The 21506-nt window shown below is 34.7% G+C and overlaps 1 protein-coding gene across 1 annotated transcript in view; it reads right to left on the bottom strand.

Moving 5' to 3' along the window:
• LEMD3 (LEM domain containing 3) overlaps positions 1 to 21506 on the bottom strand; it is a 79027-nt gene that overhangs the window by 2170 nt on the left and 55351 nt on the right. The window contains exons 5-12 of the mRNA XM_050748612.1: positions 7645 to 7724; positions 7413 to 7558; positions 6169 to 6270; positions 5939 to 6041; positions 5099 to 5277; positions 2704 to 2785; positions 388 to 493; positions 223 to 301 (exon numbers count right to left, since the gene is read on the bottom strand). Of these exons, the coding sequence (XP_050604569.1) occupies positions 223 to 301; positions 388 to 493; positions 2704 to 2785; positions 5099 to 5277; positions 5939 to 6041; positions 6169 to 6270; positions 7413 to 7558; positions 7645 to 7724 (877 nt within the window). The remainder of the gene's footprint in view (positions 1 to 222; positions 302 to 387; positions 494 to 2703; positions 2786 to 5098; positions 5278 to 5938; positions 6042 to 6168; positions 6271 to 7412; positions 7559 to 7644; positions 7725 to 21506) is intronic.

The raw sequence follows: 21506 nt of genomic DNA, 5'->3' as shown, positions 1-21506 counted from the left end.
CTGTTGTAAGATAAAAATAATATTTTAGATCAGTAAAACTGTTTAATATTTGTAGAAAATTAACTGTGGTAAAAGACATATGAGCACAAAACATAACTAAAGTCATCTAAAATTATTACTCAAAAAAATGCTAACCTAAATTCTTTTACTTGAAATCTGGTATAGTTTAAAATTAAACTATAACTATCTTTTCAAAATGTTTATAATACTCAAATTTCTTACCATCAAACCAAGAGCCATGCAATGCTTTAAAAGCCTTTCCAGCATATTCTGGAGACAGACATTTAACATATACACAACCCTGGGATATTAAAAAAGAAAGAAAATAGTCTTAGTTTAATAGCAACAAATCCAAAACATGAAATTCAATACTAAAAGTTACTTTACCTCACGTGAATTTTTGTCTACTGCAATGTGAACAATGCCATCATTATCACTGCATTTTTCTAAAATTGCTTCTTGAATTGCCAAATGCCACTGATCCCCTATTTCCCTAAAAGTTAATGAAAACAAAAATCAACAACCATATTCCTACTCGGTAAAAATTCTTCATTGTCTCTTACAACATATATATACTACTAGAATTGGGATAGTTTTAAAACCACATATGATTTTAATTGGTATTAAGTAAATGTCTGTTGACTAACAGGAGGTGGATTTAAAAATAATAATTCAGAAGTCTCAGCCCTCCTCTCACTTTCCAGTAAAAGAGTGCAGAGAACTGGCCGGGTATGGTGGTTCATGCCCGTAACCCCAGCACTTTGGGAGGCCGAGGCAGGCAGATCACGAGTTCAGATTGAGACCATCCTGGCTAACATGGTGAAATTCCGTCTCTACTAAAAATACAAAAAAAAAAAAAAAAAAAAATAGCCGGGCGTGGTGGTGGGCACCTGTAGTCCCAGCTACTTGGGAGGCTGAGGCAGGAGAATGGCGTGAACCCAGGAGGTGGAGCTTGCAGTGAGCCTAGATCATGCCACTGCACTCCAGCCTGGGCGACAGAGTGAGATTCTGTCTCAAAAAAAAAAAAAAAAAAGGAGTGCAGAGAGCTGAGGCAATAAAAGACTAGCCCACCGCTGCAGAAAAAATGGATTGGGTCATTCCTACGTTTAAAAATCCTGTGTACTTACAATTATTTCTGTTTTCTTTCTAGTGTTAATAAGTACTTTAAATGAGTTGTGAACTTATTAAAGTTGTAAAAGTTAAATGTTATTTATTTTGAGACAGGGTCTTGCTTTGTCACCCAGGCTGGAGTACAGTGGCGTGATCTTGGCTAACTGCAACATCTGCCTCCCAGGCTCAAGCCATCCTCCCACCTCAGCCTCCCAAATAGCTGGGACTATAGGCGCATACCACCAATCCTGGCTAATTTCTTTTGTATTTTTTGTAGAGACAGGGTTTTGCCATGTTGCCCAGGCTGGTCTCAAACTCCTGAGCTCAAGTGATCCACCCACCTCGGCCTCCTTTGCAAAGCACTGGGATTATAGGTGGGAGCCACTGTGCCCGGCCGAATGTTATTTTCTTTAATTGTAATGATATGTTCAAATTTCTAAAGAAAAATCTTAGTAAATACTATATTTGAGCTTCTCTTTTCCAAAATAATGATACAGGACTAACATTTTGTACAGTCACCTCACTATAACGACAGTTCTAAGGTTTTTCTGCTGTAGTAATGGACATTTGTCTTGCTTGTGAGACAAAGATGGTGGGAGAGAGAGGAAAGTGACTTCACTTTAAATCACAAATTTTCACCTTAGGTAATAAAATAGTGGACTTGTGAGTTCCTAAGATACGAGGTGAGATTTCCAACAGAGGTATCATCATACTGCTAATTGTTTCTATCTCTGCAAAATTAGAGGCGGTGTCTCTGTGTGTGTGTGTGTGTACGTGCGCGTGCAAACAGGTGTGCATACTGCTTCCTCACATTTCCAATTCCTCACAAATTCCAAATAAGCTGTCACTTATTTGGAATTTCATCAATGAGTGATGAGACTCTGGGGGTATTTTATACATACTGTAATTACCACTGCCGGGACTTTTAAAACAAAAAGAATTTGATCTGTAATATCACTCCACTGTCGAGACTTTTAAACAGAATTTGATCTGTAATATCACTGCATAGATAAGCAGTACCCTCAGGAAGCTAACTGTAAGAATTATTACAGCTTATATATGAAATACTATGAATTCTAAGGTAGTCACTTTTGACTGTGCTATTCTCTGGAAGCATGTTGTTTGAATTATAAAGTGAGAAGTTCTTCAAATATTACATTGACAAGTGGAGACAGGACTTTGTAGAGAAGCAGGTGTATACATCTTTACAGGAAACGTTTTACAATTTGAGATTTGAAATTTTTAAGAAGCAGTGATTTTTTCATCTATATTTTCTACTGAGGCAAAAATATTGACAGTCATGTATAATGACATGAGTCATTAATTTGCCTCAAGCATTTATCTATTTATCTGTTATGGGGATTCATAGGGAATACAAAGATTTATAAAAGTGTTACAAATCTTTATACATTAGTGTCCTTTGGCCAAATCTTTGCTTGGAATTTAATGAAAGAGAAAAACATAACGTTTCTGTAGTAGAGATTCAGAAGAAAAACATTATCAATTACAGACACACCATTATAAGAATATCATGCATTTTCCAGCCAAATATTCAGAATAAGAGTTACATGTACCCCTGATCATAATACTTACATAACGGGATCAAACATATTCCGAATCTTTAGACACGGTGTCAAACTATTTGGCGGTGAATTTCTTCTATCTAAATGAAATGCTACAAAAAACAAGTTAGATTTACTATTTGTCATTGATCCAATTTGTTGAAAGGTATTCACTTATTCAGTTCATTCGAAAAATATTCACTGCATGCTTTTACTAGGAGCCAGACCCCTGGTTAGATGTTAAGGTGAATAAGACAGATAGTCATTGCTATCAAAGAGTTTACAGTTTAATGGGAGAGACAGATGATAAAGTGTCATGCAAGAAAGTACCACTGTGATTATTAAGTCCTAAGAAAGGAAAGTATAGACAGCTTTTTAAAAGTAACTTAACCTCATATGAGAAAATAAAAGTTCCCTGAAAAAGTGACATTTATGTGGGAACTGAAGAGTAAAAATTAGCAGGGTGAAAAGAAGTGTGTAAAGGAAAATTTCAAGCAGAGGTGACTGCTTGTACACAGCTCCTGGGGCAAGAAGGAGCAAATGTGGCTGGAGTAGTAAGAATAGAAAGATAAATCTACAGAAGATGTCAGATTATTTAAGATGATGTAGGCTACAAAAAAGTATTTGGGCATTATCGTAAGAGTAATAGACAGCCACTCAAGTGTTTTTAAGGAGAAGAGCATGAGATCTGTCTTTTAAAACTACAAATTTTAAAATACATTGTTATGTGGAGACTCAGGTAAAAGCAGAAGTGAATGCAAGGTGACCAGTTAGAAGGTTATTATTATATTATAGTTGTCTAAGAAGGAGAGGATAATGATGTGGGTAAGACAGGCCAACAGTGCAGGTGACAAGTGGATAGAATCAGGGCATATTATGAAGTAGACATGACATGACCTGTTGAAAGACTGGACAAAGAGGGATAAAGGAGAGATTAAGAATTACCCCTAAGTTTATGCAGAATCAACTCGGAAAAGGTATCATTAACTAGACTAGGAACACTGGAGAGATCAGGCTGGTGTACATGTTGAATCTGTGGTGCCCACCTCCTAGTAGAGAAATATATAGTTGGGTACAAAAATCTGAAAACCAGACTTCATTCAAAATAAAAAATTGGGGAGTTATCCCAATATGGTAAATTAAGTCACAGCAAGATGATCATCTAGGAAGAGATGGCACAGTGGGAAAAAAAAGATGGCCTTGAGAAACTCTAACACCTAGAGGTGAAGAAAAAGAGGATAATCTAGAAAAGGACTGAAGAAAAGTCTGAGGTAGGAGGAAAAAAAAAAAAAAGAAGAAGAAAGTGGCATCCCCAAATCCCAATGAAGAAAGTTTCAAGGAGGGCTGAACTGTCAAACACTGTTAAGAGGTCAAGTAAAATAAGGAATTCTCTATTTTCAGTTTATAGGGAAACTGAAATGCATGCATCATTTAGAGGAAATAGTATAATCGTTGGCAACATCAAAGCATCATTTTTTAATTTAAGTTCTGGGATGTATGTACAGGACATGTAGATTTGTTACACAGGTAAACGTGTGACATAGTGGTTTGCTGCACCCATCAACTCAAACCCATCACCCAGGTATTAAGCCCTGGATGCTTTAGTTTTATACCCTGACAGAGCATCACTTTTACGCCATGTTTAAAGAAGCCTCTTTTTCAAGCTTTTTCAAAGCGAAATTTAATGGGAGAATAAAAAAGGAATGACTGGACTTTGTATTGCATGTCCAAAACAACTTACTTACCTTTTCCACAAATACTGTGTTTAGCAAATATTGACATACTTTTATAGGAAAAAGTCATAATCTTCTGATGCACTGTTTTCTGCTTTTCTGTGTAGCAAAGGTTTGGGTACATATGGCAGCCAATCTTCAAAACCCCCTACAAACTTATCCCTTCCTTATTTATACATGTTTTTGAAACTATGTAGGCATTAAGAAAAATATAGAAAGATACCCACAAAAGTTACTTGGCAGGACGGATATATAAATAGAAAGGTCTTAGTAAGAGGAGGCAGGCAAAAATTGGAAAAAAAAAGAGCAGTTAAAAAGTTATAACTTCACTTATATACATACAAGTTATATATATTATACTGTATATATAACATAAATTATGTGTTATTTACATAAAGAAATTAGATGAAAAGAATGCAGTTAATATATATAATACTAAGTTGCTTTAAGTGAAATAGGCAAGATTCAAGGAATATTCATCTTTATTAAAGATAAACCATTTATGTTTGCATTAGCAAGGACAAAAGTGTGGAAGGATACTTAAGAAGCTAACACTGATTCCTTCTATGAAATGGAACCAGAAAGACAGCTTTGCCTTCATACATCTTTGAATTGTACTGTTTCACTTAACACATTTTTGTCATTTTGAAAAATTGGAAGAATATTACTTTTTTGATGTTTACAAATACATACCTTGACCTTGCCATACTTTAGAAGGTATAACTAATATTTTGTCACAGGATGCAGAAGGCTGGATCCACCGCCAAACCAGAAAATCTGCACCACCTATTCTTCGTGTTTCCGTGCGAACTCTAGACTCATTAGCAGCAAGGAAGTCAACAGCTCTATCCCAGACTTTCTTCATTTTTTTCCTATCAAGTGGACAAAATGGCAAATTTACTATCATCTTGGCTTATGTCATCTTTTTGAAATATTAGTATCTGAGGTAATGTTAACTCTAGCTGTTCTTACCACTACTCATGGAGTTTGTTCAAAGAAGATTTAGATGCCTATACCTCATCTCAGATTCACTGAGTTTCAATTTCCAGAGCTAGAGCACAACATCTGTATTTTTTTTCCCCCAAAGCTCCACTGGCGATTATGTGCTGCTAGGGTCAAGATGCTGCTTCAGGATATGGAATTATCTATTATTTTCAAAAAGTTGTATTTAGTTTTTACTTTAAAATCTTCATTAATAATAAAATTAGTACTTAATAAACATTAGTAAAACACCAGCCACTGGCTATCATCTATTTCTTTATCAATATGAAATTAAAGGAAATAAGATGGAGACTAACAACAAAGAATCAAGAATGCCTAGGAATGAGAATGACTTAGAAATCCAGGTGTCACTCAAAATCAGGAGAATAATAGAAGAGAATTTAGAAAGAGAGTATAAAGTACAAACAAAACAAAACCTGTGCAGTAAGTCAGTCTAGTTGAGAAGGGTCACAGCTCTCAATATGATTTTCAATACTGCAGAAAGCACCCATATTTTCTGATTTACTTGAACTCATAATGCTTTGAACACACCTGTCATGAGGCTGTATTAAGGAATCGCGTACATGTGGAATAGGCATGTAAGGCTGTAAATCTTTGTTTTCCTGGCAGGCTTCATTATGACTTCGTAAAACATCTAAAAATAAATAAAATTTACAAAGGAATCAATAACTTGACATAATGTTGTAGTTTAATCACACAATGACTCTTGCAGAAATACCTGAGATTCTTAGAAATAGTTGAGATTCTTAGAAATACCATACCTATAATCTTCACCACCATATCATACATCTGCCTTGTTTCTTCCTCTTCTTTTGTCCATCGATATTTCATGTAACGCAGAACGACACAAACCATCACTACACCTGTAATATTAATATACTTTGTGTTTTAAAAATTGTGGTCAATATCACTCAATAATATTGCAGTGATTATTTTAACTGCCACAATGGAATGAATCTTCAAGACAGATGGCTGAATTAGCTATACGATTAAAACTACATAAAAAAATTTAATACTGAACATTTTCCAAAGTTTCACTTCTAGAAAAAAGCATTTCTTCCATTACCTTGACAAGTGAACATTTAAATTCTAACTACTATTTAAAAAAAAGTAAATATAACTATGTTTCACAAACTTTTTTCCTTTGCAGCATAAAATGACTAGAAAAGTGAATCTCGTAAGACTAAACATACTAAATCTTATAAAAATCATCTTAAAAAAGAAAATGAATTTTTCTTTTGTTGTTGTTGTTTTTGAGATAGGGTCTTGCTCTGTCATCCAGGCTGGAGGGCAGGGGTACAATCATGGCTAACTGCAGCCTCCAACTCCTGGGCTCAAGAAATCCTCCTACCTCAGCTTCCCAAGTAGCTGGGACTACAGGCACATGCCACTATGCCTGTCTAATTTTCAAAATTTTTTGTAGAGGTAGGGTCTCACTATGTTACCCAGGCTGGTCTTAAATTCCTGAGTGCAAGTAATCCTCCTGCCTCAGTCTCCCAAAGTGCTGCGATTACAGGTGTGAGCCACTAAAGCTGGCCAAAATGAATTATTTTTAAAGAAGAAAGAAATAATAAAAAAAAAACCTATCACCTAAATCCCTATTATCAATTTAAAAATGATAAAAATTTTAATTTAGGTAAATGACATTTTAAAAACTAAACATAATTTTAATAAACTTAATTTATAACACTATTATTTAAAAATAAGCTCAATTTTTATATTTTTCAATTCTACTTTCTAAAGTAGATTTCTATGTATACACTGACCACACTTGTTTTTTTTGTGACAGTCTTATGACAAAGTTTTATTCCTACCTCTCCTTATATTACTGTTTTCTAAGCCCTTAGAATGATCCTGACATTATTTTTATTATATTTAGAGAAGACATCTAGCTGTGACTTATGTGGCAATAATCACAAAAATGAATTCTCAACTCTGGCATTTAGTGAAATACACACAAAAATTCAGACTGCAATTTATCTCCTTTCTTACCTTTACAACTTACCTAAGCATAACAACAATAATCTGTGAGTTACAGTAACAAAAGCACGTCGAAAACGACACCAAAAAGACATCAGTGGTCTTGTGGACTGTAAAAACTGCACATCAGTTATATTTGTCAATTCTTCCTCAGGGCCAAAACCAACACACCTATGTAAAAATAAGTAAGGTAGAATTTAAAGTCAAAATCACTTCTCCCAGTACAAAATGGTCAAAGTGGAAATCAGATCCTTTACCTTATTCCAACATCTTTTCCATTTTCTAAGATCCACTGCAATGAAGTGTTAAATATACCTTCATATTCAGGACCTAAATCCTAACAACAAAAATAGAGAAAAATAACTATTCTTAATCTACATTCGACTCTCTGTAAGGTATCCCTTATAACACACTCTATATAACATTTTATTTTAACTACATAACATAAAATATTCATTACTGAAAATTTAAAAAGAATGAGAAAAAAGAAAAAAAAAGCATTTTCCCACTACTCCAATATAATCAGTGTGAATATTTTGCTTTTTTTGTTTTTAATTTTACATATTTGGGAACTGAGTCTCTCTCACTCAGGCTGGAGTGCAGTGGAACAATCTTGGCTCACTGCAGCCTCTGCCTCCTAGGTTCAAGCGATTCTCCTGCCTCAGCCTCCCAAGTAGTTGGGATTACAAGCATCAGCTACCAGGCAGGGCTAATTTTTTTTTTTTCTTTTCGTACTTTTGGAGAGACGAAGTTTCACCATGTTGGCCAGGTTGGACTTAAACTCCTGACCTCAAGTGATCCGCCAGCCTTGGACTCCCAAAGTGCTGGGACTACAAGCATGAGCCACTGCGCCGGGCTTGGAAGTTCTTTATTATCATTAGTTTATCAGTGCCATCATAAGAGTGAATTCACCACTTTTTAAAATGCAATACTATTTACAAATGAACAAAGAAATGGCAAACTCTTCCAGATACGGATGTTTCACAGACATATTCTCAACACATAAAAGCAGTAAGCCTATAAACTAAAGAAAAACTGACTGGGTTACCAATTATAAGATTTGAGCATTCAAGTAAAAAGTAGAATTTTGAAAAACTAGCATTCATCTTTGTGATCTGGACAACTTCACAATATTTGAAGACCTTTCCAATGAGATTTGTGTAACATTCACAAATGCAGTTTTTTGATATGGAATAATGAAATGTGACCAATGCATTTGAAAAATTCTGATTTTTATAAAAACCAATCACGCATATAACATCATGCATAGGTAAAAGATCCATTCAAAGTACAAAATAAACAAAAGGATTTTATGAGACGAGAGTACAAAAAGTTCACTGATACAGTTTGACATTCCACATTGCAACTAACATTTAAGAAACTACTACTTATAGAGGTTTGGTATCATATCAAAGAAGAGTATCTATCTACAATTATCTGAAAAGGCAACTAAAATACTTTCCAATGTTTTGACTACATATCAATGTGAGGCTGGATTTTAATGACGTACTTTAACTAAAACATCATGACAGGTTGAATACAGAAGCAGATAAGAATCCAGTCTCCTTTTATTAAGCTACAAATTTAAGAGATTTATAAAATATATAACAATGCCACTGTTCTCATTGAATGTTTTCATTCTGGAAAAGTCACTTTTCATAAAAATACATTATGTTAACATATAATAGATTCATTTTTCTTATTCTAAATACATAAATTTTTTTCAGTTTTAATTTTTAATATAAACATGTATTTGTAATACATATGTACCATTAGAAAGTAAATATATCTTTCTAATATAAACAAAAACATATAAAAATATATCTCCCACAAACAAAAGCCAGAGAGTCCTCAGTAATTACAGGGAACCAGAAAGTTTAAGAACTGCTCTGTGTGGGTAGAGTATTTTTAAATTAAAATAGTAAAAATAAATGTGGTATCATACTACACATACTATTGTTCTATTTGCTTTTTTTAATGGAACAAAATATTGTGTCAATGTCAGTATACATAGAAAAAATCCTATTTTTTCAACAAAATAGTATACCATTGTATGATTATTCTACACTTTTAATCAACCCCTTATTAATGAACATTTAGAGTATATCCAATTTTTAAAATTTATCAAATATAATACTGCTATAAACACCTTTACCATGTGCCAAGTACTATTTTAGAAACTAGAGGTGCAGCATAAACAACACAGTGAAAATTCCCTATGTTCATGGAGTTTGTATTATTAGTATGTCTTTATGTCCTTTTTAACCAAAAAATGAATTTATTTATTTTTTTTTTTCTGAGACGGAGTCTCACTCTGTCAACCAGGCTGGAGTGCAGTGGTGCGATCTTGCTTCACTGCAACCTCTATCTCCAGGGCTCAAGCAGAGTCTTGTGCCTCAGTCTCCCAGGTAACTGGGCTATTACAGGCATGTGCCACCACACCCAGCTAATCACTGTATTTTTAGTAGTAGCAGAGACAGGGTTTCGCCCTGTCGGCCCGGCTGGTCTCAAACTGCTGGCCTCAAGTGATCTGCCTGCCTCGGCCTCCCAAAGTGCTGAGATTACAGGCATGAGCCATCGTGCCTGGCTCATAGAGGAAAAAATGAATTTCTAAACACAGAAATAAAAAGTCATTACAATCTCTCTTAAAAAGAGATTCTTCTAAGAAGTGCCCTATTGTATTTTATCAACAAATTCTTCAGCAGCATTGGAAATTGTAAGGTTTTCATTTGATCAGTATAGTTTACTTCCTAATATAAAACTGATCAGTTATTCTAATGTATCAAATTTGCAAATGTAATACAAAGTTTTATAAAGCAGAACTAATCTTGTTAGGCATCGTTACATGAAACTACTATTGGGATTTTTAAGATCATGAAGATAACTATAGGCCATCTGTCTTTTTAAGCTTGGGTGTTTATTATAGCATTTACAAATATCAAAAAAATTGCAGACAATGTATTTAATGATTGAAAAAAGGTTTATATATGAGATCATTTCAATGGATATTATGAACTTAGAAATAATCATGATGAGAGCTAAATAGCTATCTGCTTAAAAAAAATAAAACTACGTTTAATTTATATATATATAGTCATACCTCAGTATTCATGGAGGATTGGTTCCAGGATGCCCCATGGATACCAAAATCCACAGATGTTCAAGTTCCTGACATAAAATTGCATAGTATTTGCATATAACCTATGCACATCATTCTTATACTTTAAATCATTTCTAGATTACTTATAACACCTAATGTAACGTAAATGAATATAGACAGTTGTATTTTTTAAATCTGTATTTTTTCCATTGTATTTTTTTTTCTTTTTATTCCCAAAAAGATTTTTGATCCACGGTTGGTTAAATCCGTGGGTGCAAAACCCATGTACACGTAGCGCCAATTGTATTTATAATTATAAAAATATATGTACTCATATGAGTAGCATAAGAATGAGGATACAAGTGATTTTTATTCGCTTTAATATTGTATTAAAATATGCAATAAAGTTGCACAAAAGAATTTCAGGCAATTAGTTTCAATTACTACTAGAAATCACTTTGTGTATAAATGAAAATCTACAAAGCAAGATTAATATAGGTTATCAGTGCAGCTGAAGACAGCATTATTGCATTTAGTTTTCTTTGTAATGTTGTCACTACCATACATTTTTAAAAAGGATTTTGTGTTCATTTGGTTCTTCAAAGACACAGATGTCACATAGTACCCTTGAAATGCATGCATATATTAAAAATGAATGAAATAAATGTTGTATTTACTTGTACTTATATACATGCTGTTCAGCTTGTATTACTATGATTTGCCTAGTATCATGGCATGCTTTGCATTACTACATATACTACTGGACAAGTTTAATCTAGTCTTCGAAGACTAGACTATAAACATAAGTTTCAGATAACATAAAAACAAACTCCCAAGGTTATTAGTTGCAAATTTTAAATATAAAAATTTTAGGAGGCTGACATAATAAATATTACTGTTCTCATCAAATATCCCTTAAAAATTAACAAGGACACCCACAGATCTAAAAAGTTAAGTACGAGGAGGAATGAAGGCCTTAAACCTCTTAGTTACAAAATAACAAGGGTAAGAAAAGACGATCTGTTGTTAATTTTCCCTTTTTCTGTTTTCCTTTCCCTTGTTAATGTCACTTGACATCCACTCACTATCTGGAATACAACGAAACCACGGAATGTTCATTTTATGGGTACACATTCTCAATAAACAATTGATTATTTAAAACCTCATTAAGGATTTAATAGGCTGTTGAGGTCTAAAATATGCCATTATTTCCACAAATATATATATATAGCATTCTACAGTATTAGAAAATGGAATTTTTATAAAAGCAAAAATTGAATTATTTGCTTGTGCCAAATAGTTGATGCTAATACTGTAGCATACATAGCATATACCTGATTTTAACAGTTTAAACTGTTTTATTATTCACTTTTTGTAGCCACCTGGTAAGCTGTGGGTACGGCAGGGGTTGGTCAACTTTTTCTTTTTTCCGTGAAGGGCCAGAGAGTAAACGCTTTAAGCTGTGCAGCCATATAAATTTCTTTCTTTTTTAAAACCAAGCTTTAAAACTGTTGTAAAACCACAGCTCACAAGCCATACAAAAACAGGCAGGCTGGATCTGGCCCATAAGCCATGGCTTGCTAACCTCTGAGGTAAGGCATTCCAGCATCATAAAACAAACATTTTCCAATAACTGATGACAAAAATCAGGAGGAAACTAAGTTTTTAATTTTTAAGGCACAACTTTTATTACTATTGTTTATTACTATTTACTTATAGGCAAGAGCTCAGTCAGTATACCACTGACTGCTTCATGTAAATCTTTCTAAATTCGAAGTATATTTTCCCAAATCTTAAATCTAACACATGTGTGTACTCACACATACCCCCATGACCTCTCCCAAATGTTATTTTCAAAATAATGGGTCAAAAATGTGTAAACCCACATCAGATGCTCTGAACTTGGACTACAGTTTCCAAGTACAAAAATAATATTGTTTCATTAAATAAGGCAACAAAACTTTAGTTAGTAAGAAGGGAAAAAGGCACTGGTATAGGCAGAAATCAAGCAAAGACTAAAAACCTACTATGGATAATTTATGAAACTGATAATTTACATAGTAATAGCTATGCAGCTTTCCAGCTGGTGAATATTCTAGTGAACTGTGAGATGATATACACTATACATCAGATGGCACCTTTTAAACTTAATTAAAATATAACACACAAAAATCCACAATGCTGAATAGGATATCACTCCTGATTCAGTAAGAATTGTATGATCTTTCACCTGCTAGAATAACAGAAAAAAACATAGTCTTTAGAACCAAGTGGACCCAGGATCAGATGCTGGCTCCATTATAGATTAGCTATATGTACAACCTTAAATGGGACAAGTGAAAATATGCCACCTATTCAGATGTATCTACTTTGACCACCTTTTCCAATCCTAACCCTTAATAGCATCAGTTCACTGCCCACTCAATAGCTGGAGCTAAGGATTATGAATCCACTCCATCCATCTAAGAGGCAGAACAATATATAGAAAAGAGCAAGTACTCTGGTTCTATTCCCAGTTCCATCACATAGTAGCTGGATACTCTAGTTATTAGCCCCTCTATGGTTTAGTTTCTTTATGAAATTGGTCTAATACCATCTATCTTGTTGGATCATTCTGAAATTAGAATTAACATATAGAAAGTACCACATTGTACTTTATAAACTTTAATTATTATCATAAAATTTCCCCCTCACTCCACTTCTCAGAACACTCATTTTTCCACACAGGTTTTATTAACAGTAATTAGCATTCTAGGCCATAAAAGTCTATCCAGCCCCATAATTTGACACATTTGCAGCTGTCTACTTTCCTATTTTCTTCACAAATCTTAAACATATTCATTGTGTTAAAGGTTAAGCAGGTTTTGAAAGCAACCTAGGAACGTAACCCCCATTCATTACATCATTCCATAAAAAGTTTGATACAAAGTTACTACCGTTTAACTTAAAAACCAACCATGTATTTTCATGGAAATATAAACTATGTATTTCTTAAATGTTCCACCAGAGGGACCTCTTAACTTTTCACAAATTAAAATAAGCTTTCAATATCAAAAATGAGTTTTTTAAAAAGCTCAAGAGCAGCACTGGAGTAGTTAGAAAAATAGTGTTTAAATTATTTAAATTAGTTATTAAGTTTATTAAATTTCCTTTGAAGAAGAAAATTGGATAAAGTAAGAATTAAACATAAATAAATTCAAGAAAACAAAAAACATGTTACTGAGGCTTATTCACTCATTTTCTCCATCAAACATTTACTACACTTATTGTGCTTAAAATGTACTAGAAGTTGTGAAAAAATTAGCTTATACCTGTAGGGACTCTACACATTCTTTGCTTTATTTATTCCTCAATCTAAAAATTAAATGTGTTGCTGGTGAAACTACAGTGCAAATATATGAAAATATGTAATAGATCTCTTTTTCCATAAGCAGAAGCCCCTCCACATAGATATTATAATCCTTGTTTGTTACACCTTTGTAAAGAGTTTCCTCCATATTTATGCCAGAATATGGACAAAATAAAATAAAATAAAGGCTAGATTGTGCTAAAGCAGTTATTCCAAATTGGGAAGTAATAGAGCAACATATATCAAAAGCACTTTTAAAAGTTCATGCTGTTTGAACAAGTAATTTCCTTTTTAGGATTATTTCCTAAGAAATATTAGAAAATTACTATATGCAAAGATTAGAGTGATTTCATAATATTGAAAAACCACAAACCAATAAAATAAAATCATATAATGAAATATTCAATGATAGAAAACATTTTCAAAAATCGTTCAGTGGTTTTTGAAATACACACAATAATTTCAAGGGAAAGACACATGAATATTTATAGTATAAAATATTTATAATAAAGTAATATTAGCTTTAGAAAAAAAAAATTATTTCTTTATTTTTGAGACAGGATCTCACTCTGTCAACCAGGCTGGAGTGCAGTGGTACAATCAAGGTAATCCTCCCACCTCAGCCTCCTGAGGAGCTGGGACAACAGACGGTCTACAGAGTCATGTGCCACCACACCTAGCTATTAAATTTTTTTTTTTTCGTAGAAACAAGATCCCACTCTGTTCCCCAGTCTAGTGTGCAACACTTGGGCTCACATGATCCTCCTGCCTTGGCCTCCCAAAGTGCTGAGATTATAGGTGTGAGCCACGGTGACTACCCGGTATTACTTAATTTTACGTTGAAAAAATAAGCATTATTAAAAATAGTACTTTAAGACTTTTATATAGACCTTAAAGCTATATTTTTTGGGGGAAAAAACCCTGTTTAAAGCTCTCTCTGTTTTGCTTTTGGCAGTACAAACTGCGTCTATGGTGATGACAAACCACAGCAGGTTTTATAGCATTTGAAAAACATGAAAAATGAGATTCCAAAAAGAAAAGGTAACAAAAACACACAAACATAAGCCTAACTACATAAAAAGAGTATTAACATTTTACATAAAATAATTCTTTAAGAATGAAATTAAATTAATCCACAATCTTGTAAAAATATGCAACAGAAATTCTAATAAATAAGACAAAATCGAATATGAAACATAAAATAACTCAAGACATAAAAATATTCTAAAGGCTACAGAGTTCACTGGAGAAAAAGCATTTAATATAATTTAACATCTCTTCATGATAACTCTCAACGAACTAGGTACTGAAGGACACAATAAAGGCCATATATGGCAAACCCACAGCCAACAGCATACTGAACGAGAAAAAGCTGAAAGCTTTCCCTATAGGAAATGGAATAAGACAACAGTGCCCATTCTCACCACTCTTATTTACATAGTATTGGAAGTCCTAGCCAGAGCAATTAGGTAAGAAAAACAAATAAAGGGCGTCCAAACTGGAAAGGAGAAAAATTGTCCCTATGTGCAGATGACATGATGTTAATGTAGAAAACCCTAAAAGTTCCACCAAAAACCTCTTAGAACTGATAAACAAATTAAATAAACTTGCAGGCAGAAAATCAATGCTCAAAATCAGTAACATATACCAACAAAAAACTAGCAGAGAAAGAAATCAAGAGAGCAGTTCTACTCACAATAGCTACAAAAAAAAGTAAATGAATAAAATACTTACAATTTAATCAAGAAGGTAAAAGATATCTAAGAAAAACCACAAAACACCAATAAAAAAGACATCCCATGTTCACAATTAGAAGATTATGAAAACAACTACACTACCAAAAATAATCTATAGATTCAATGCAATTCCTATCACAATACCACTGACATTCTTCACATAAGTAGAAGAAAACAATTCTAAAGTTCATATGGAACTATGAACAGTCAAAGCAATCCTGAGCAAAAAGAACAAAGCTGGATGCATCACACTATAAAACCTCAAAATATACTACAAAGCTATAGTAAGCAAAACAGCATGGTACTGGCATAAAAGCAGACACATAGACCATCGGAACAGAATAAAGACCCCAGAAATAAATCTACATATTTACAGCCAACTGATTTTTGACATAGGTGCCAAGACCATTCACTGGGGAGAGGACAGTCTCTTCACTAAACAGTGCTGTGAAAACAGGCAGAATGAAACCAGCCTCCTTATTTCTCACCATACACAAAAACCAACTCAAAATGGATTAAATAATTTAAGACCTAAAATTATGAAAGTACTAAAAGATAATACAGGAGGAATGCTTCAGGACATTAGTCTGGACAAAGGTTTTTATGGAGAAGACACAAATGCAAAAATAAATGGGGTTATAGCAAAATAAAAGATTCTGCACAGCAAAGGCAGCAACAGAGTGAAGAGACGACTAGTAGAATGGGAGACGTTTGCAAACTATTCATCTGACAAGGGAATGATATCCAGAACACACAAGGAACTCAATGGGCAAATGAGCTTAACAGACATCTCTTAAGACATACAAACAACCAACAGGTATATGAAAAAATGCCCAACATACTAATCATCAAGGAAATGCAAATCAAAACCACAATGAGATATTCACTCACCCCAGTTAGAATTGCTAGCATCAAAAAGACAAAAAATAACAAATGCTGGCGAGGACAGAGAAAGGGGAACTCTTATCCACTGTTGGTGGAAAAGTACAGTACAGCCATTGTAGACAATAGTATGGTGGATCCACAAAAAATTAAAAATAGAACTACCATATGATCCAGCAATCTCACTACTGGGTATATATCCAAAGGAAAGGAAATCAGTAAGTGAAAGAGGTATCTGTACTCTCATTTATTGCCACATTATTAACAACAATATGGAATCAACCTAAGTGCTCATTAACAGATGAATAAATAAAATGTGGTATATATACAATGGAATACTATTCAGTCATAATAAAGAACAAAATTATGTGATTCACAGCAACACAGATGCACTTGAAGAACATTACGTTAAGTGAAATAAGCCAATCACAGAAAGACAAATACCGTATGTTCTCACTTGCGGAAGACAAGTGAGTTAGAAGTCCAAGTTAAGGACTACTAAGAACTTGGCTTATTTTACCTTTGGGGAAGCTAAAAAGTTGATCTCAGGGAGCGAGAAGACAATAGTGGTTACTAGAGGCTAGAAAGTGGCAAAGTGGCAGGAGGAGGGGGTGTAGCCAGAGGTTGGTTAAACAAAATTATAACCAGGTAGGAGGAATAAATTCTAGTGTTCTACAACACTGCAAGGCAACTATAATTAACAACAACTTATTACATATTTTCAAATAGCTAAAAGAGCGATTTTTGAATGTTCCCAACACAAAGAAATTATAAATATTTGAGGTGATGGCTATGCTAATTACCCCACTGGATCATTACACATTGTATACATGTATCAAAATATCACACTATACCCCATAAATATGTACAATTATGTTAATTAAAAATAATAAAAGTGGCTGGGTGCAGTGGCTCACACCTGTAATCCCAGCACTTTGGGATGCCAAGGCGGGTGGATCACGAGGTCAGGAGATCGAGACCATCCTGGCTAACACGGTGAAACCCTGTCTCCACTAAAAATACAAAAAAAATTAGCCAGGTGTGGTGGCGGGCACCTGTAGTCCCAGCTACTCGGGAGGCTGAGGCAGGAAAATGGCGTGAACCCCGAAGGCGGAGCTTGCAGTGAGCTGAGATCGCGCCACTGCAATCCAGCCTGAGCGACAGAGCGAGACTCCATTTCAAAAAATAAGAAGAAGAAGAAGAGGAAGAAAACAAAAAAAGTTACAGTTCATTAATAACTTTTTTTTTTAAGTAGATATAAGCAGTTTCCAACTTAACTCATGAAAGGGTGCTTCCAGTAACTTCTTTGCTGCCAGTCTCTAGTAGAACTAATCTTATACTCTACTGCTGCCTGGCTTAGACTTTGACTTACCCCAACCCCACGCCTGTGCCCCTTCTTTTTAACATGTACTATTACTGATCCACAGCTACAAGAAAATGGTTGGGAGAAGTGAAAAAGAGGTTAATAATTCTACACTAATCCCTCCTCTTCTTCAGTTCTACCTTAATTACTAGTCAGGTCCTATCTTGTCCCCAGTCTCTATCCCATTTCTTCAGTCCTTCTAACACAATACAGTCAGTCCTTTTATCCATGGGTTCCACATCCATGGATTGAAATACTGAATAGAGTCAATATAGTCTATCATGAATCAAAAATATTTGGGAAAAAAACAGATGATCATGTCTACATTAAACTTATACAGTCCTTTTTTTTTTTTTTTTTTTTCCTTATTATACCCTAAACCAGGGTGTCCAATCTTTTGGCTTCCCTTGGCCCCATTGGAAGAATTGTCTTGGGCCACATATAAAATACATTAACAATAGCTGATGAGCCAAAAAAAAAAATTGCAAAAATTCTCATGTTTTAAGAAAGTTTACAAATTTGTGTTAGGCCGCATTCAAAGCCGTCCTGGGCTGCGAGTTGAACAAGTTTGCCCTAAATGATACAGTATAATAATAACTATTTACATACCATTTACATTGTATTATCAGTAATCTAGAGAAGATTTAAGGTGTACAGCAGGATATGCATAGGTTATACATAAATACTACAGTATTTTATATAAAGGACTTGAGCATCTACAAATTTTTGTGGCCATGGGGTCCTGGAAGTAATCCCCAGATACCAAGGAAGAATTAATTATATTTAATATGCCTTAAGAGTCTCAGGATTCTTCTGTAAAGCAAATGAAACTTGCTCCAGGAATTTATGACCAATCATAACACAGATCTGTGGTATTACCTCTCAGAGATCAAATCTCAGAGGTTTAACTACATAACAAAAAGAAAATAGGAAAGAAACACTGAATGGGATAAGACAGTCCTACTATTAGAAGTAAAAACCCATTCAATTATTTTATAAGGAACAGTTTGCTTGCTTTGGATTCCCACTATGCCTTTCTTCACGGAATATTTTATTCTATGTCTCCTTTAGCCTCCTCAATCCAATCCCTTTTCTTGCCTGCACCCTGACATTCGTCCATCCTATAACACTGAGCCCTATAATCATAACTCCTTCTTAGTCAAGATCTTTTTGAATTCTGATTCTTTAACTGTCTAGTCTATTAGCTATTACACTATCCATAAATTTTACTGTCATTAATGCTCTCATCTAGGTCAAAATTGAAAATAAAGACAATAAACAACCTTAAGCAAAATTTCTGTGGCATGTTATTAGAGATTACTCGCTAGAGTGGCACTGATTTAATTAGAAAACACAGAAACTGAGTTTATTGGGAAGCTACTATAATCATCAGGCACTGAGCTAGGCATTTTACATACTCAAGCCTCCCAACAACTTTGACAGGTATTAACAGCAGTCCCACACTCACAAAGAAACGGGTTCAGAAAAGTTAAAGAGACTTTACCAAAATGCAATAGCTTCTACTGGCAGTGCCAGAATTTGACTCCAGATATAATCTCATTATTAAACTGTCTTAGGATCTTTTTGGTACCTACATATAAGTCATGCATTAAGTTAAAAACTCAGTCAATATTTCTCTTTGTTGACGAGCGTATCACAGGAGATTATTACCAAAACTTTGCTGAAAGCCTTAAAACATATACTACATTTTTAAATTTTAAAAAGTGGAGGAGTGACATCAGCAAGATGGCAGAATAGGAAGCCCCAGACCCTCCTTCCCTCAATGAGACACTGATTCAACAAAAATACATGGACCAATTCCATTTAAGAAAAATCCAGCAATTAGTTAAAAGGTTCCTGCACCTAGGCAAGCACAAAACCACCTGTATCAAAGCTGTTATGAAAATTCATGTCACTCACTTCCCAGACACTCCCATCACCCTACAGGGCAGTGCAATAGAGAGGAAACTGCCAACTCATGGCTTCCCCCTCAGAAGGAAAACAGAAGACTAGAATATACATCTAATGGTCTAACTTTTGGAGGCAACTGGTTTCTGTCGTGTCTGAATCTAATAGTTCAAAGATACCAAGTTAAGGACTACTAAGAACAAAGGCAACAGCACTCACTCACCATTGTCCCTACCCCCAGCTCGGCATAAGAAAGTTGAGAAAAACCCCAACTCCTGGCTTCTCCCTGAGGAAGAAAAAAGTTAGACATGCATCCAAAGTTCTGACTTCACAGGGGCAGGGAGCGTTGCCTGGCTGTCTTCTGCCTCACCTGATTCAAAATGCTGACAGGACTCAGTATACTCTTGACACCTGGGGGCCCCTAAGAAGAAAAAGGAGCTGGGCCAGGCACAGTGGCTCACGCCTGTAATCCCTGCACTTTGGGAGGCCGGGGAGAGTGGATCACAAGTTCAGGAGATCGAGACCATCCTAGCTAACATGGTGAAACCCCATCTCCACTAAAAATACAAAAAATTAGCCGGGCATGGTGGCGGGCACCTGTAGTTCCAGCTACTTGGGAAGCTGAGGCAGGAGAATCGCTTGAACCAGGGAGGCAGAGGTTGTAGTGAGCTGAGATCATGCCACTGCACTCCAGCCTGGGCAACAGACCGAGACTCTGTCTCAAAACAAACAAACAAAAGAGTTGGATAGCTTATGGCAGCTCCAGATAATCTACAGACACCAGGGATAATCTACAGATACCAGGGATCAAAAGATTACAAGCTATGAGGAAATAAAACAGCAAAATTTCTCTAATTGGAAATTCACACACAAAAATCCAGAGAGGACACAACCACAACCACAGAAAAGATATGTAAGAAACCCAGAATCTCTACACAGACATATTGGTAAAAGACTTTCCCTGCACAAAGTCTACAAAGGTGGCTGGGTTTTTTTTTTTTTTTCTGTTGTTGTTAAATGCATGAATCCCAACACAAAGTAACAAGGCACATGAAGAACCACAAAAACATGGTCAAAGAAACAAAATACACTTCCAAAACATATCCTAAAGAAGTAGAAGTCTAAGGATTACATGACAAATAATTCAAAAAAAGCCATCATAAAGATACTCAACAAGATCAGGAAAACAATGCATGAACCAAGTAAGAATATCAACAAAGAGACAGAAAGTATTTTTAAAACCCAGAAATTTTGGAGCTAAAGAATAACTGAATTTAAGAATTCATTAGAGGGGTTCAAGAGCAGACTGTATCAAACAGAAGAAAGAATCAGCAAACTCAAAGAAGGTAATTTGGAATTATTCTGTCAGATAAGCAAAATGAAGAAAGGATAAAGACAAGAAAGTCTAAAGAACTTAATGTGACACCATTAAGCCAACCAATATAAGCAATATAAGTAACATAGAACTTTCAGAAAGACAAGAAAGAAACAGGCAAAAAAAAAAAAAACAAAAAAAAAAAAAACAAACAAAAAAAAACCCATGTATTTGAGGCCCAAAACTCCCCAAACCTGGAAAATGGGCATTCAGACTCAAGGAAGCCAATGAATCCTAATGAGGATAAACCAAAATAAGTCCATATTGAGACATGTTATGTTCAGATTGTTGAAACCCAAGGAGAGGAAAGCAGCCAAGATGCAAGCTACTCATTACATACAAGGGAGTCCCCAAAAGACTTTACAAGGCAGAAGAGAGTGAAATAACATATTCAAAGTAATGAAAG

This window comes from Macaca thibetana, chromosome 11, assembly GCF_024542745.1.
Source record: "Macaca thibetana thibetana isolate TM-01 chromosome 11, ASM2454274v1, whole genome shotgun sequence".
NCBI classification, from domain to species: Eukaryota; Metazoa; Chordata; class Mammalia; order Primates; family Cercopithecidae; genus Macaca; species Macaca thibetana.
The sequence above is the reverse complement of the archived record's forward strand: the minus strand, read 5'-3'. Positions and strand labels throughout refer to the sequence as shown.